The sequence below is a fragment of the Tamandua tetradactyla genome, chromosome 1 (assembly GCF_023851605.1).
Source record: "Tamandua tetradactyla isolate mTamTet1 chromosome 1, mTamTet1.pri, whole genome shotgun sequence".
In the NCBI taxonomy this organism is placed as follows: domain Eukaryota; kingdom Metazoa; phylum Chordata; class Mammalia; order Pilosa; family Myrmecophagidae; genus Tamandua; species Tamandua tetradactyla.
Genome location: NC_135327.1, coordinates 67,484,686 through 67,500,440, shown reverse-complemented (window position 1 = coordinate 67,500,440; position 15,755 = coordinate 67,484,686). Strand labels below are relative to the sequence as shown.

At 50.1% G+C, this 15,755-nt stretch overlaps 1 protein-coding gene across 3 annotated transcripts in view; it reads right to left on the bottom strand.

Annotated features, from left to right (window-relative positions):
• Window positions 1-15,755, bottom strand: part of ADCY1 (adenylate cyclase 1) — a 215,517-nt gene that overhangs the window by 166,698 nt on the left and 33,064 nt on the right. For all 3 annotated transcript variants that reach the window (XR_013158577.1, XM_077118667.1, XM_077118671.1), the window contains exon 2: window positions 5,662-5,811. Coding sequence is in view for 2 of the 3 variants with exons in the window: in XM_077118667.1 (XP_076974782.1) it covers window positions 5,662-5,811 (150 nt within the window). In the remaining variant the exon portion in view is untranslated. The remainder of the gene's footprint in view (window positions 1-5,661; window positions 5,812-15,755) is intronic.

The window sequence follows — 15,755 nt, the reverse complement described above, 5'->3', positions numbered from 1 at the left end:
GGTGGTCCTTAATCCAATATGCTTAAGCACTTATAAGAAAAGGATCTTAGACATGGAAGGAGAAGCCATGACAAGCAGCTAGAAGCTGGAAGTCAATGGGACCCAACAAGAAAAGACAGGATGCCACCATGTGCATTGCCATCTGACCAAAAAGCCAAGGAACCCAAGGGTTGCCAGCCAGCCCAAAGATACCCACCCTGGGAGGAAGCAAGGCTTCTAGCTCTGAAATATAAGCCAATACATTCCTGTTGTTTAAGCCAACTCTCTGTACGGTATTTGTTTCAGGAGCCAGGAAACAAAAACAGACCTTTACTACACAACTGGGGTAAGACCAACTGGGACACCTCCCGAAAACCAGGTATGTCTACTTGGGACCCCTTCCACAGAACCTAGGGTGCATCCCCCAGCTGCCCTGCCCCAGAACCTAGCATGCCACCATAGTAGGCTAGCACAGTAGGCCTGAAAAAACACTAGAAGTATGGCTTCTGAATTGTTTTGTCAATGAAATTGTGCCATGAAAGCACAAACAGATAAAGATACATTCCTATTAAAAGACAGGTCCCTCAACTAAAATGTGGGGAGGCTGAAGTTTTCAAACTGATAAAAACAATGCCGAGCTGCCTTGGGGCTCCGGGCCTCCCCAGAATAACCATAGGCAGTCCCTTAGAGCAAGGTTTGCATATCCAAAAGGTACCTGAGCACACCTGGGGAGGTGACAGCACCACATCTGAGCACTTGGTCCCCTTCAATGCCTTCCTCCTGCATCCCAAAGAGACAAAGTTTCCTGAACTAAATTGGGCCACTTCCTCCTCCCACACAAGGCAGGGAAAAAACCCAAGTGCCCAGTGACAAGCTGTGGGTAATGGCAGTTGTCATATGATACAAATACTCACAGTCAACAGAGAGATCATAAAACATAAACAGATCTATAGAGGTTGTCCACTCTCAGAGTCAACAAGTGAACCCATGGAGATCCTATTCCCCCCACCAATTGTGATATACTCAAACACTTCTTTAGCTTTGGAGCAAACAGATGAAATCACAAAGGAAAATGGTTGTTACGTTTGACCATCTTAAAGGATTGAATTTTCATACAAAACAAAATAAAGCCAAAGGAACAGATGGGAAAACATTGGCATCCCTTATGGTGAATGGGCTAATATTTCTATTCCACCATAGGCTGCTCATTCAGATTCATAGGAAACAGTCAGAAAATAAATGGGTAAAGGACATATTATCCTCCCACAATACTGACATAGTACTTGGACCCCTAACTTTGGATTTAGAAGGGAATCTTATAAAATTAGCCCCAATTCTCAACTGAATTCTAAACTAACATCAATGAAATAATTTTTAGCTATTTCAGTTTTTTTTTAAATAGGGTTAATGGGCTAAAATTTTTATTTTTACAATTCACAAAAAAAATGCAATTGGTAAACAAGCCTAAAAAGTCTTCATGCCCATTAGTAAGCCAAAAAGGAAAGAAGAAATAAGAGATACCACATTATAACAATCAGAAATAATAATGAATGAAAGTTGATAAGATGTAAGCACTAGAGATACCTGCTAAGCCAGTAGAATAGTTACACACACACACACACACACACACACACACACAAACACCACACAAGCTTTCTCACTCAGTGGGGCAGGCAAAGCCTGAGGTTTCCAGACGCTGCTGACATGGCAGGCCCTAGGACCCACTTTGAGGATCACCGCTACAGACAGAAAAATCAAACATTACATAACAGACATAAAGAATCGCAACCGTTTCGGAAGTACCCCAAGACAGGGAGAGAAATGATGACATACTTACACTTCTGAAAACGTAACTACGGGAACACTTGCAACTCTATGGACATAAAGGTGTTTATTAAGAGAAAACATTTTTAAAAACACTGTGCCTAAATGCCTGACAACAGGGAGATGCTGAGAACATGAGAGAGTCCACTGAGTGGAAGAATGAGCAGTTGTATTAAATCATCTTTATAATGCTGTTGGATAAGTCTGTGAGAATGCTAAGTAAAAAGTACAGAAGCACTAAAATGACAATTATGTGGGAAATAAACACCACACTGTTGGGTTAATAGGATCTGGTGACACTTATGATTCTGGAAGTTTTTCAGGTAAGGAATCCAGCTTTGCAGCTTTAGACCTTGCTTCTATCCAAGCCTCCTGGGCACAGCTTCCTCATCTGGAGAATGGAGAAAATAACTGCTTGCTCTCGGAGCTGCTAAAAAATACAAATGAGATGGCACATCTCAGGAAGCAAACACTGGACACTGATTTCTGGGCACGCAGGGATGGATGTCTGCATGGCCACCATGTTCCCGGGACAGCATCGTGGGGACACAGGGTGGGAACAAGTATATTTGTGGAATCTTTGCATCATTGCCTTCACTGTTATCACTAACATCGTCATCAGCAACAACGATGGATGGGTCTGAGCTCGAATCACAAAGCAGATTTTGAGCACTGGACACTATTGTAAGACTGAAGGCAAGATCTTCTTTCTGTAGGAAAGGTGGCAAAGGTGAAAGGAAAGAAAGAAACAGACAAAACAGGAGGAGGTGGAGAAGGAAGATACTTAAAAGGAGAGGGAGATGGGTGAGAAAAAAGAGGAAAAGTAAAGGTTCAGAAATACACAGAAGTAGGACCCACAAATGAAGTTTTTCTAGGATGTCTAAGGATGAATTTAAGGCAAAAAAAAAAAGTTTTGAAGGAACAAAAATGAAATTAAGCACATACTGGAAAGTACCAAATAAACAGCTTAATCAGGTATGATGCCTTATTTAGGTTATAAAATAAGGCTCAGGGAAGAGCTCAAAAAGTACAATATTTATACATACACACAGAGAGAGAGAGAGACACACACACACACAGATTCATACGCACACAGAAATACATATGCACACTTAAGTACAGACATACACACTTATACACACATACATGCATTTATGCACACACACATATGCAGAGACTTATTCACGCACACATATACATAACATACAAATATATGTACACACATATACATTTATATACACATCATATCTATGCACACACATATGCACAGAGACTCACACACATCGCACACACACATACACAGAAACACACACATGCAAACATTTGTATTAATAATGGTGAACTTCACCAGACCCCTGTCATCTGGCAAAGAGGCAAGGTTAAGGAAATCCCCCATCCTTTGTGCTCCAGAAACAGCTCACTACAAAGAATTCCCTCCCACAACGGGATGTAAATAAGACTCACAGATGCCCCCTTGTTTGCCTATGACAAGGTCAGACCCAGACCTCTCATCTTTCCATTCTTTGCTTCATAAATTATTAGTTACACTGCTTGTGGCCACTGATCAATCAGTACAAAAAAAATGCTTGTTAACCAGACTATGTTGAAGCTTCTCTCCTGAACTATGCTCCCTCCACTATCCAGAGTCCAAAGAGAGCCCCTCCTAAGGAGCTCGTCCTGAGAACAGGCCAGCCCCAGGATAAAGCACCCACTGATCTACCTCTGATCATAATGGCCTTTCATCCCACTTCCCCACACCTCTTCATTCCTCTCTAGAAAAGAACTGCCCTTTGTGGCTAACCTTCTCCCCATTTCCAATAATCCTTTTGAATAAAATCTTTCCTTACCTAAGTCTGTTATTGTGTAGATAATACATAAACACACACGTTTATCCAGACATGCGTATGCTTCTGTACACATGTGGATCCACATACGCATGCAAACACACACATATACCTACATGTACCCATGCAGGTACACACACAAATAACACACATAGAACACATATATGTTCAGATATACGCATACATGAACAACCACATATCCACAGATATGCACGTAAATGTGCCCATTTACACATCTATACACATGCACACCTGCACACATAACATTCAAACATATGCACAGACACCTATTGACCACTGTGATGGCTTGAAGTTTTATAGACCCCAGAGAAGATCATGTTCTTAAAACTAATCTATTCCCATGGGTGTGGACCCATTGTGAGTAAGATCTTAAATTGAGATGTGAACCACTTCATTCAGAGTGGGTCTTAATCCTCTTACTGGAATCCTTTATAAAATTATAAAAGAGACACAGAAGCTGAGAGAGAAAAGCCAGAAGCTTAAAGCAATAAGACCTGGGAGAGAAGTACAGCAGATACCCCATGTGGCAAAGGAGCTGTGGATCACACATAGCCAGTCTTTAGGGAGAAAGCATCACCTTTTGATACCCTGATTTGGACATTTTCATGGCCTCAGAACTCTAAGCTTGTAAGGTAATAAATCCCTACTGTAAAAGCCAATTCATTCCTGGTATATTGCATTTCACCTATTTAGCAAACTAAACACGTCTGCCCCTATGTATATACATTCATATAAAATACACACCCACATACACTCAGATACCTATACATACACTCACAGACACACATACACATCAAGAAATAAACTGCCTTTACACACCTACTATACACATACACACATCTAAACATATGTATATAGGACCTATTTCTAAATGCCACTTCATTATAAATATTATTTATCATTTCACTGTCTAACTTCATTATAAATACTATTTATCATTATACTGTCTAAATGAAAAATAAACATGTCTTGTTAAAATTTATAGACGATAAGATACATATATTTACAAAAGAACAAGACACAGTGTAGGAACATCCCTCCACCATGGGAATAACAAGTCTAAGAAATTGACTGCCTGCTAGAACCAAAGGCTCAAGAGCCCAAGTCAGGAGAAGGTCTGGACTCTCTTCAAGACCCAAGTGCCTGTGAGGTGCAGATGGCCCTTTCTCAGAGCCCCTGAGGGAGGTAGGGGGGCAGCGTCAGGAGCCTGAAGACCATAGGAGACCACCCAGCTAGGGCAGGAAGTGGAAGCTCAGGCTCCCACATGCCCTCCTTTGCCACCTGCTTCCTCTTCAGCATGGGAGGATGGTCATGTTCCTTGGCTGGTGGTGGGGAGGACAGCATGTGGGTGGCCCACAGTCACCGCTGCTGCACCCCCTCTCCCACCCCCACTTTCAAACCCTGGCCTGGACACTGCCCTGTCCTCCCGGACACCATTGCATACCTGTCCAGGCCTCACTTAGAAGCCAGCTCTCCCGAATGCCCACCCTGAGCCCACAAAGTTGAGCCCAGTCCAATGCATCCATAGTCTGAGCATCCAGGTCTCTGTTTGGCCCCTGACGAGGGCCAGCAAACTACTGCCCAGCCTTACTCCAGCTCACTTCTATCAATCTGTTTGATTCTTATAAATTTTGTGGGCCTCTCGCCCCCAACTCCCCCCAATTGCTCCTGGGCAGCCCTGGGAATGGCAGCCCCCTTTTACCAATGGGTAAACTGAGGCTTGCTCAAGGGAGCCTGGGAAGTGGGCAATTCTTTCCCCATCTGAGGCCTGGATGGCTCATGCCACCACAGCCACCCCAATTTGGCAACCCCAAGGAGGTGGTGAGCTCCCCCAACCCCCAGCCTGGAACAGCACCAGGCAAGCCAGAGAGAAAAAGTGGGCCAGGCAGAGCCCAGTGCTCTGAGCACAGCCCCAGCTCTCCCTGCGAGCAGAGCACCGCTGCACAGCACCCACGTGTGCGGGCCCCAGGAGAAGGGGCTGGCCAGCGCTGACCTGCTTCTCATTCTCGTCCTCCAGCTTCAGCCTGTCCTCGATGCAGTTGCGGGCCTGCAGGAATGCCTTCCTCTGCGAACGCTCGGTGAGGATCCTCACGAAGACCCCATACATGTTCACGCTGACAAAGAGCAGGGCATTGGCTCCAAGCTGCAAAGCAGAGGAGAGGGGCAGGGTTCAGGGGCCATGAGCAGGGCCGCACTTCCACTTGTGCGGAGACTCGCGCGGACTCTGTGCGGAGAGTTCCAGGCTGACAGCGCGGCTTCCCCACCCACAAACTGCGGAAGCACCTGCTGCACCAGGCAAACAGGGGCATACCTGCTGAGGGTGCAGTCTGAGGGGCGGGGGCAGCCCTAATGCTGCTGGGCCAGGTGTGCTCACTATGAATACACAACAGAATCAAATATGCCCAGAAAATAGGAACTGGAAAGCGAACTGTTGTTTTCACAAAATTTAAGGGGGATTCTTTTGGAAAGATTCAATAAAACTGAGGTCAGGAAGAAAAGAAGGAGGCATGCAGTCAGGAAAGAAGGAGGGAGGGAAGGGGAAAAGGACGGGGATTTGGAGATGAACAAAACTTTAAAGGATGGGGGGGAAAACTTCAGAGTCCAGAGACCTCTGCTTTGCAAATGCCTCAAAGTTCTCACTCCTCTTGAAAGAAAAAGCAAGCAGCAGTGATCTTGGCTGAGGAGGGTCTGGCGGGGCATGCCCGGAGAACCAGACTGCAAGGTGTGGCTGCTGCAGAGACTCAGCACTGGAAAAGCAGGCTGCACATCTGATGCTAAAATAAACTGCTTGAAGCATGCAGCATTGCTTATGAATCCTGCTCTAATTTGCTTTAATGCAACACCCTCCATGACTCCACAGAACTCAAAATGTGAAACTTTCCAGAACAGCCCTCCATGGCCTGGAGAGTCACCACCAGGGTCACTCCTAGCTACTGAGGACCGTGCTGCAAAAGGCCAGACTCACGGACTTAAGTTTGCATCTCCCACATTGCCTCTCCAGACCTCGCAGAACCTCTGGCCATCCACAAAGAGCCCCCACACCCAACACAGGGTCCACCTGGCTCCCAGTGTCAGGATGCCCACCTCCTTGGGGGACAGTTATGGTTTTATCAAGTGATTTATAAAGGGTTGCCCCTCCATCAGCTGCAAAAGTAGAGGGAATTTATGTCTGATTCAATCAGCATTTCCCCAGGCCATCCCAGGACTCCCCAAATAGCAGGAAATTCACAGGCTCCCCTTGTCCCTGTTCCTCCAAGGATTCACCAAAAACGCCTCTGGAACACAGCCGTGTGCACACACGGTTAGATGGAGGCAGACACAAGACACAGCCCTGCACCTTTGTGGACACATTCTCTTCTTCTCATGGTGTGAAAGCAATGCCAGAAAATGAAAATTTAAAAATAAATAAATAAAAACAGAGCTCAGGGCAGCATCAATTTGAGGAAAGTCGGGAGCCAACAGGTGGTGGAGGAGACACAGATGCCCAGGGGAGGGGCTGGTAGCCCGTGGCCACTGCAGGACACTGATGTGGAGACCAGAAGACTAGGAGGACAGGGGAGAAGAACAGGTCTAGGCACTCTGATGGGGACTTTTGATAGCCACAAAGGAACGGAAATGCAGGATGAGGTCACCTCTGTGCCCTAGAGCTGCTAATGCAAAAGTGGCAGGGCGGGTAGGGCAGGCAGGGTGGAGAGCACCCAGATTTGCCAGGCCTGGGGATGGCGGGCTCTTGCTGAGACCGCCCTCTGTGGGTTCTCCGCTGCCACCTACCTGACAGTCAGCAGGATCCTCTGGGTCTCTGCCACTTTTTCTTCTGCGAACTCTCACCTGTCCTACTGCCCTCTCATTAACATTCCACCCTAGACTACAAACTCAGTGCTGGATGCAGCACCAGAAGCCAAAGCAGAGGGGATGGCATGTCCTTGTGACAATGTGGAAAATGTGACTGAGCATCTTATCTGCAGTCCCCTCATCATTGCTTCCCACACTCTTTCCCCCACCCCACCCCCAGCAGCTTCTCCCTTGGCTGAACCAGCAGGCCTGAGGACCCAAGACTTGTGATAGCTGCTGTGACACCTTCTTATGGAAGCAGGGTGGGACCTGCACCCGAGGCAAAGCAATGGATCCAGTGTTTATGAAGGGCCTTGTCTAGTGGGTGCTGGGGAGACTGGCCTCTTTGAAGGGACGAGCTGCCACCTGTCAGAGGCAGGACCTAAAAACAGATGGGACTCAGTCAAGATACCCGCACAAGGGTAGGGGAGCAGTACCAAGAAATGGTAAGCCACTGCCAAGGACACACCTCTGTTTCCAGCAGAGGCATAATAGCCCCATGGCTCCTGGACTACCCTGCCCTGCCCTCGGGGAGGTTTTCAGCACTCAGGGCAGTCTGGTTCCTGTGGGGCAGGCATTGTGCCCACAGAGAGCCCAGGTGCTGGGAGGGCCCGTCTCTCTAGCCACATGACCCTGTGGCCAACACGCCCATGTTCGGTGGTTAATGCTCCAGGAACCCTGCTCAGGAGGTGGATGGCTGCCTCCAGATCCCCCATCCCCACCCCCCAGCCATCTGCTGCCTGCCATTAAGCCCTTCCTGGAGCCCTGGGCCACACAGTGGGCAGCTGAAGCCAGGTCTGCTGAGGGGCCCTGAGGGGTGGGTACAGTTTTGGAGCCTGACTGTCCCTCACCCCAGATGTAAGGCCTCACCTTGCAGAGGGAGGTGGGTGCTCTGCCTACCTCCGAGCCCCCTTTTCAAGGCACACACTGTGCCCTCTACCATCCTCCAGGAGTTGCAGCCAGTGGTATGCATGAGCCGCTTCCCAGCGGCCCAGATACCCACGGCCTTTGAAGGCACCCCAACAGAACATCTGTCACTGCTACCATCCCCAAGAAGGACTGGCTATGGGGAACAATGAGGCCCACCCAAAAGTCTGCCAGGGAGAATACCACGCATGGCAGCGCCAACCAGCCAACAGAAATACTGCCTCAGGGCACAGACTAAGGCCAAAAGGTGCCCAGAGAGCTAACGGCATGACCTAGGGTGGAAAGGTGATGAGAGGTGCTGAGGGGCCAGCTGGGTGAGTGCAAAGGGGCAAAGAAGGGATGGCAGAGCCTCACCCCAGCAATGGGCTGGGGGTTTTGGTCAAAGGGAGAGATTTGAGGCCTGACAGAAGGATATGCTGCATTTTCACCCAGACCACTCAAACAGTAGAGTGGGTGGCTGGCTGCCTCTCCAAGGGCCCCATCTTGTCACCCCTACCCCCTCCCTTTACCTTAGGGCTAGAGGTATCCCCCACAGGAACACTGAGGTCCAACTGGCTTTCCTCTAAGATTGAGCTGCACCAACTAAACCACTGTGAGCTGCAAATATCTGTGAGGACTGGCACTCAGATAGAGCAGGCCAGCAGGCAGGGCATGGAGCAGGTACCTGCAGTGGTGGGAATCTGCGCAGGTAACAGCCTAGAGCCCCAACGCGTGCCACACGCACCCCAGAGGATGGCAGAGGATGGCCATGGGTGTGTCCTCCTGCCCCATGTCTGCACACCCTCATTTACCCCCACACACCAGAGGCTTGCACAGGAGACACAGTGGGGCCAGAGGCACTGAGCTGCCAGAGTGGCATGGTGTTCTTGGTTGCAAGCAGGGGTAGGAACCAGCAAGGCACCCTGAGATCAGAAGGAGGGATGGGGAGGTTGGACAGGGAATACTGGGGCAGGGGAGCTGGTGGGGTGAGCAGAGAGGAGGGGCCATTGTGTGGGTTGTACAGGCAGACCCTCCACCTCACAGAGCCTGTGCCAACCCAATCCCCTAAAAGTTGAGCCTCTGGTCTGCAGAGTGGGCCTGAGAGCTGCTGGCCCTGAGAACTGGCCTGAGAGGTAGCACAAAAGGTGGCCCAAGAGCTGGCCCTGATAGCTGACCTAACAGCTGGTTAAAGAGCTGGCCAGAGAGCTTGCCCAAGAGCCAGTTAGAGAGATTGCCCAAAACCTGAAAGCTGGTCCTGAGATGTAACCCTGAGAGCTGGCCAGAAAGCTGGGATATGCCAGGTGGCCCTGAAGGGTCATCTCCTTAATTCCTGTGACTCCCTGTACCCCTGATGCCGTGCTGTCATTTCCTCCCCCATTTCCCTCTACCCGTGTCCTCTCCCTTTCCTGTTCCCAAGGATGCAGTTCCCCACACAGTCCATGCAGGACCAGCCGGCATCTCCCTGACGGTCTTCGGCAATGGGGCCTGGGGTGTGGTCTCCTCAGTCCCCTACAGCTTTCTTGGGCCACGACTCCTACGCAGTTGGTCAATCTCTTCCCATGGAATCCAGGGGGGGTCGCAGCAAACACATCACTGATCCCTTGGCACCCACTGTCAAAACCAACCCCCCCCAGCTCAGCCCCCTGCCTTCCAGCTACCACCTCTGTTCCATATTTGGGAGCACATAGCATATCCCAAAGGGAACCCAGGGGATCTTCATGAGTTAACTCAGTGCGTCCTCACAACAGCACCATGGGGTAGGGGCTGGGGCCACCCCAAGGATGCCTGGAGGGACTTGTCTGGGTCACTGTCAGCAACAGGCAAGAGCCCTGACGCTCCCCCAACAGTCTCAGCCAAAGAGGGTGCCGGAGAAAACCTTTCGGGCATCCAGAACCTTTTTGTCTCCCTCATCAGGAAGGCCTATGGCCTCTGCCTTCAGCAGATATGAAACAGACTTCCTACTAGGGGAGGCACAACTGCCTTTCCTGGGTGGCCCACTGAGTCCCCAACTCACCTCGTCTCTCCTCCTGCCCCACTCATCAAAAGCCCAAGCAGTCTGTCTGTGCCTATACTGGGCTGTAATCTCCCGGCCCTGTCATTCTGTGGGCCTCGTGGCCTGGGCCAGGACCCTCTCTCCCTTGCCCTTTCTTCCCCTGTACCAATCCCTCCCTGAATGAGCTGCTCCCCTTGGGAGCCAGTAACTTCCTTCTCAGACCCTATGCAGTTCAACACCACGGTCTGCAAAAGCTTTGCTCAATGCTAACTTCTCCACGTAGCTTACTCTGACAACCATGTTCAGAAACTGCACAAACCCACACAGGCACTTTAGCAACCATCCCTACGGCCAGTTCTGCTTTGCTTTTTTTTTTCTTTTTTTCATCACAGTTTCCTCCCTGCAACCTTCCATGTAATTAACTCATTTACCACGTTCAGAGTCTGCTGCCTGCCCCATGAGGATGGGGTCCCATGCTACCTGTAAAATCCCTGGACCAACTGGTCACAGGCATGAAAGACAGACACCCGGACTTGAGCTCCCACTCTTTCCACAGCTCTAACACCATGAGTGAAAGGGATGTTTCCAACCACCATGGACTGACATGGAATTAACCCACCTGGTCCTCATTCCCTGCCCTTTTCTAGAAAATGAAGAAAACAGAGAAAGAAACATATCACCCTAATGTTACCCCCTGTTGGGGATAAGGATTTCCCCAGCTAGGGGGCAAATTTGTAGAAAGAAGCACATAATCGTACCAGGTCCTGAACTGTTTCCAGTCATCTGTCCATCCATTCATCCATATCTGTCCATCCATCCATCCATTTTCACTCCAGCGCCACGTGAGCTGGCTACTCATTCCAGCAGGCCCCGGGCTCCTGCAGCATGAGGTGGCTGCTGGGTCACCTCCTCAAGGTCTGTGAGGTGTGAGTGTGGCAATATGGGTGCTTTACAGACAAATGGACACATCCATGGGTAGACGCTACGGAGAGAGGACACTGTGGGCTCTTCCCCATCCTGGTTCTGCACCACACTGATGGCTTCTTGAAGGGGAAACAGATATGGACAGGGAGCCAACAGACACTGGTCTAGGGAATCCACAAATGGGGCAGCTCTACACTCCCAAGACATCAACAGGGTTAAGGGAATCCCCCAGAGCCTGCCGCACTGCAGACAGCCCAGTCCTATACAAGCTACCCTATAACATGGCAAACGAAATTCCACATCTGCATCCAAACCCAATTTCAAACCATGGAGACCACAAGACAGCACAGCATAGCTGCACTGCCAAGTATACTGATCCCGCAGAAAGACCCGCCCCCATGCGGCTCTGTGAAGGGCTGATGCTCGAACTCAGCCTTCTGCCATGTCAGCAGGAAGATGGGCACCCAGGGCCCAGCGGGAGCAAGAGGGGCTCAGCGCCTCCCTGCCATGCACCAGAGGGGGAGCTGTCCGTTGGGAGGGCAATACAGCCAGACAGCCCCCCAACCCATGAGCCCATGGAGACTGAGCTAGGGTACCCTAGGGAGTGTGGTGTTTGGAGACAAATGGAGGGGGCTCCGCACCCAGAGGACCCCTTGATCTCATCACTTTAAGTATGAACATGTACACAGCAGAGACTCACTCAACTGCCCTCTGCCTCCTGAGGATAGGTGGGTACCATGGGCAGCAGTGTCCCCACTATGCCGTGCAGTCACCTGCAGGTCAAGGACCTTGAGGGAGGGTAGAGGTGGACAGAGAGGGGAAGAGCTAGAACTGAGCCCCCCCCATAAGCCCCCCCATAGCATGTGAGGCCCCCCGCGGCAGGGTGGCTTCACTAAGACCCGGGAAGTTGGCATAGTCCAGATGGGACGTAAGACATCATCAAAGCATTCACAAGGATGGGTAGGTGGGCAGGCTGACCACACAAACCCCACCACACACCAAGGAATGCAGGGCCAGAAGGGCTGGAAAGAGGGTACGGCCCCGAATGGGTCCTACCCATGGTAGTCAGACTGGGTATCCAGTAGCCACAGGGACACTGTGGGCTGGCCAGGGTGTTAAAAGCAACCCCTGGAAGGCGATGGTGGATGGAGGGGAGAGGTATTGAAATATAAATATAAAAAGCCAGGATCTGTATGGCCCTTAGAGCCGAGACCCCTCTATGAGGGGGGTCCAGGTGCAAGCTTCCAAGCACACAAGCCTGAGTGTTTCCACACACTGTGCATAGACAATCCAGATGTGGGTCAGGTGTTAAGCACAGGGCACAAAGTGCTGGTGTGGGCAGGTGGTGGGGAGGCTGCCATCCGGGGGCTTGGGCCCGGGATGCAGAAGGTCCTCACAGGCTTCCTATGCTTCCAACACATCCACCTGCCTCTTGTGAGGGCTGTGCCCTCCCAAAGCCCCTCAGCCCCTGTTCCTGACCCCACTGCATTGGCCTTGGGGAAATAAGGAGCCAAGCAGAGGCCGGGAAAATCAGGGGTAAGAACCCATTAGTGGGTGAGGCCTAAAGTATAGCGAATGCACCTTGAGCCACTGGTCTGACCCATTCCCACAAGGGGTTGTGCATGTGATAGGGGTCGGCCCCTGGGGGATGCTTCAAAGGGAGCATCTGAGCCCAGATGTTGCACTTACCTTGAATTCAGAGAGAACTTCACCTTTAACCTTAAGATCTGCATATGGACAATGACCCCACTAAGTTTCTGAAACACCACCAGGGCAGGAACATGCTGATAATGCTGCTGGATCCCCCTTGTGACCTCTCACTGCAAGTACAGCCCCAGGAGCTTTACAGAACTGCCTTTCCTTGGGACCCAGGCTCACCCCGAAACAGCTTGTGGCCACCCTTAGGTTTCTTGGCCTCAGGTCATGAACAACAGACCCCAAGCCCTGGCCCAGCCCCAGGTCCCCCATGTCAAGGGCTCACTTCCCTGCAGGAGACCCTTCCCAGGCTGTTGCAAGCCACCTCTGCCCAGGGAGGACTCCTGTCCTGCCCTCGAGCAGAGCCAGGGCTGGCATCACTGCCTGGACCCTCGGTGCTGAGATGAGCCAAGTCACATGCTCCGGGTCTATATGCCTGAGTCGAGGCTGGGAAGTCCCTGCCCAGCCTCCACAGGGACTGCCGTCCATCAGTGGGCCCCTGACCGACATCCCCAGGGGAAGGAACTCTGTTCCTGCAGTTCTGACACCACAAGCAGCAGAAATGGTCTGACCGTCAAAGACCCACGTGGGTGTGACCATTTGCATGAACTCCAGCCCAAGCCCATCCTCACAGACATGGGTGTACCCTGTCTGGGGAAAGGCCTGACACCCTATTGCCCCAAACGGTGTCATGATGACCACCTTCAACATCAGGCTGGGGGTTGTTGCCCTGCCCTGGTCCCTCTTCACACCCCATGACTTCGGCTTCTTCATGCCCTCCATGCTTCACGGTGGGCCCGCTGGACTTGGGACAGGTAACCTCCCAGAGTGCCTTAAAGTTAGAACATACAGGGTTTCCCAACGTCAGACACACCCTAGACACCAGGGCGTCCCACATCTGTTTCACTAGCACCCCCCCCACCCCCCCACCCAAGACATGTTGCTTATAACATTAACATATGTATAGAAAGAGCATAGCCACCACCTGGGTGATGCCTATATGCTGTCCCAGCCTCAGAGACGCATGGGGCCCATGTCTGAGGCCCCAAGAAGACTCTTATGAACAGAACACCGTGGCCTTCACGGATACCTCTGCTCAGGCACGTAGGCACCAAAAACACAGCACCGTCTCCTGCTATGTGACAGCCAGTTCACAGTTCCCATTTGGGGTTGACAATATAGGGCACCTGCCCCCTTCTGCAAATATACACTTATTACAAATAAGAGCATGGAAGCCCAGAGAAGTTAGCCATGGATTCGAAGTCAGGCCCTGCTTAAGTGCAAAGCCGGGGTCCAGCTCATGCACATTTGGTGCCAAAACCTGTTTGTGGCAGCTGCTGGGAGCGACTCAGGACCCTCAGGTGGACCTAGGCGTGTGCCGTTTCATCTGGGGTTCTTCAACTTCCACTTATTCTGTCGCTGGAATTTTCTTTAGGGAAATGCAGTAAGAAGTTATTACAACAATGCTTCCTACTATAGCAAGGACTGTAAAGCAGTGAAAATTGTAAAACTCAATAAAAACTTAAATATCTAACTAAATGTTCTGCCTTCATTCCAAAGGAAATCACAAGCCTTCCGGTGGATTTTATGTCTAATTTGTTTCATTAGCTCTAGTTACAATTAAATGGGGTACTTTTCTGGTTTATGCCACCTGCATGAAAGCTCCTGTGAAATCCACACTTCTTAGGTGAGTGGAAATTAGGTCCCTATTGCAGGACAAACTCTTTATATGCAGGGCCTGAATCAGATGGTGGAGGTTATGGAGACAAATAACACAACGAAAAGACAGGCCCACTTCTCAGCCCAAATCTAGAAAGCTCAGCATTAGTGTTCATCTAGTTTTCCCAAGGACTTTGGAAACAGACAACCCGAGGGTCAAATCACAATCCCCAAAGCCTTTTGTATAAACCGGTTATGGTCAAACCAATACCAGGCCCTGCTCTACCAAGAATAAATGAAATGAAGCTTGGTGGCTGCAGCCTGGCCTATGGGACAGATACCCCTCGCTTTGGGAGCTCAGCAGGGACCTAAAGCATGAGCCCCCACTTCACACCCAGCCTGTTCTCCCATCATGGGCCTCTGAAGACTCCAAAATGAAGCTGAGGAGTTATCACACTCAAGAAATTCCACAAGAGACCCAGGAGCAAAAAGGCTGCAACTGACCCCTTGGCCCCTCCCCTGCAGGCTCTGCTTATAATAATTAATGCCGACCCCAAATTCTAATACCCTTCAAGAAATAAAATGAATTTAACCATATTACACAAACTTTAGGAAATAAAAAAGAGAAAGTCACCTGTAATCCTACCACCTTAGCAATTTTGGTCTATTTCTTTTTCCTTTAAACCCAGTGCTTTTTATATAGTTGTTAATCATGGAGCAGATACAATTTAGATCTGTCTTCTACCAATGTGATAAAGCAAATGCTCTCTGGTGGTGTAAGGTTTTTCAGGATCATCTTTTCAATTACTGCATAATATTACAATGAATGGATGTAGCACCTTTCGTGCGAAACCATGACCCAACAATTGCATCATTGGTAATTCCCAGTAAATGGCATAAATAACAAGAATAGTGGGAAAGAGGCCAAGACTCTGCTATTGGGCACACACTGGGTCATGCCATCACTGGGGGCTTCGATGGCAGAGGCAATGCTGAGCCTTCAAGTCCTGACATCACTTACCAGGAGCCTCAGGAAGACCAGCCAACATACCAGCAGCAGCAGCAACAGTTTGGCCCTT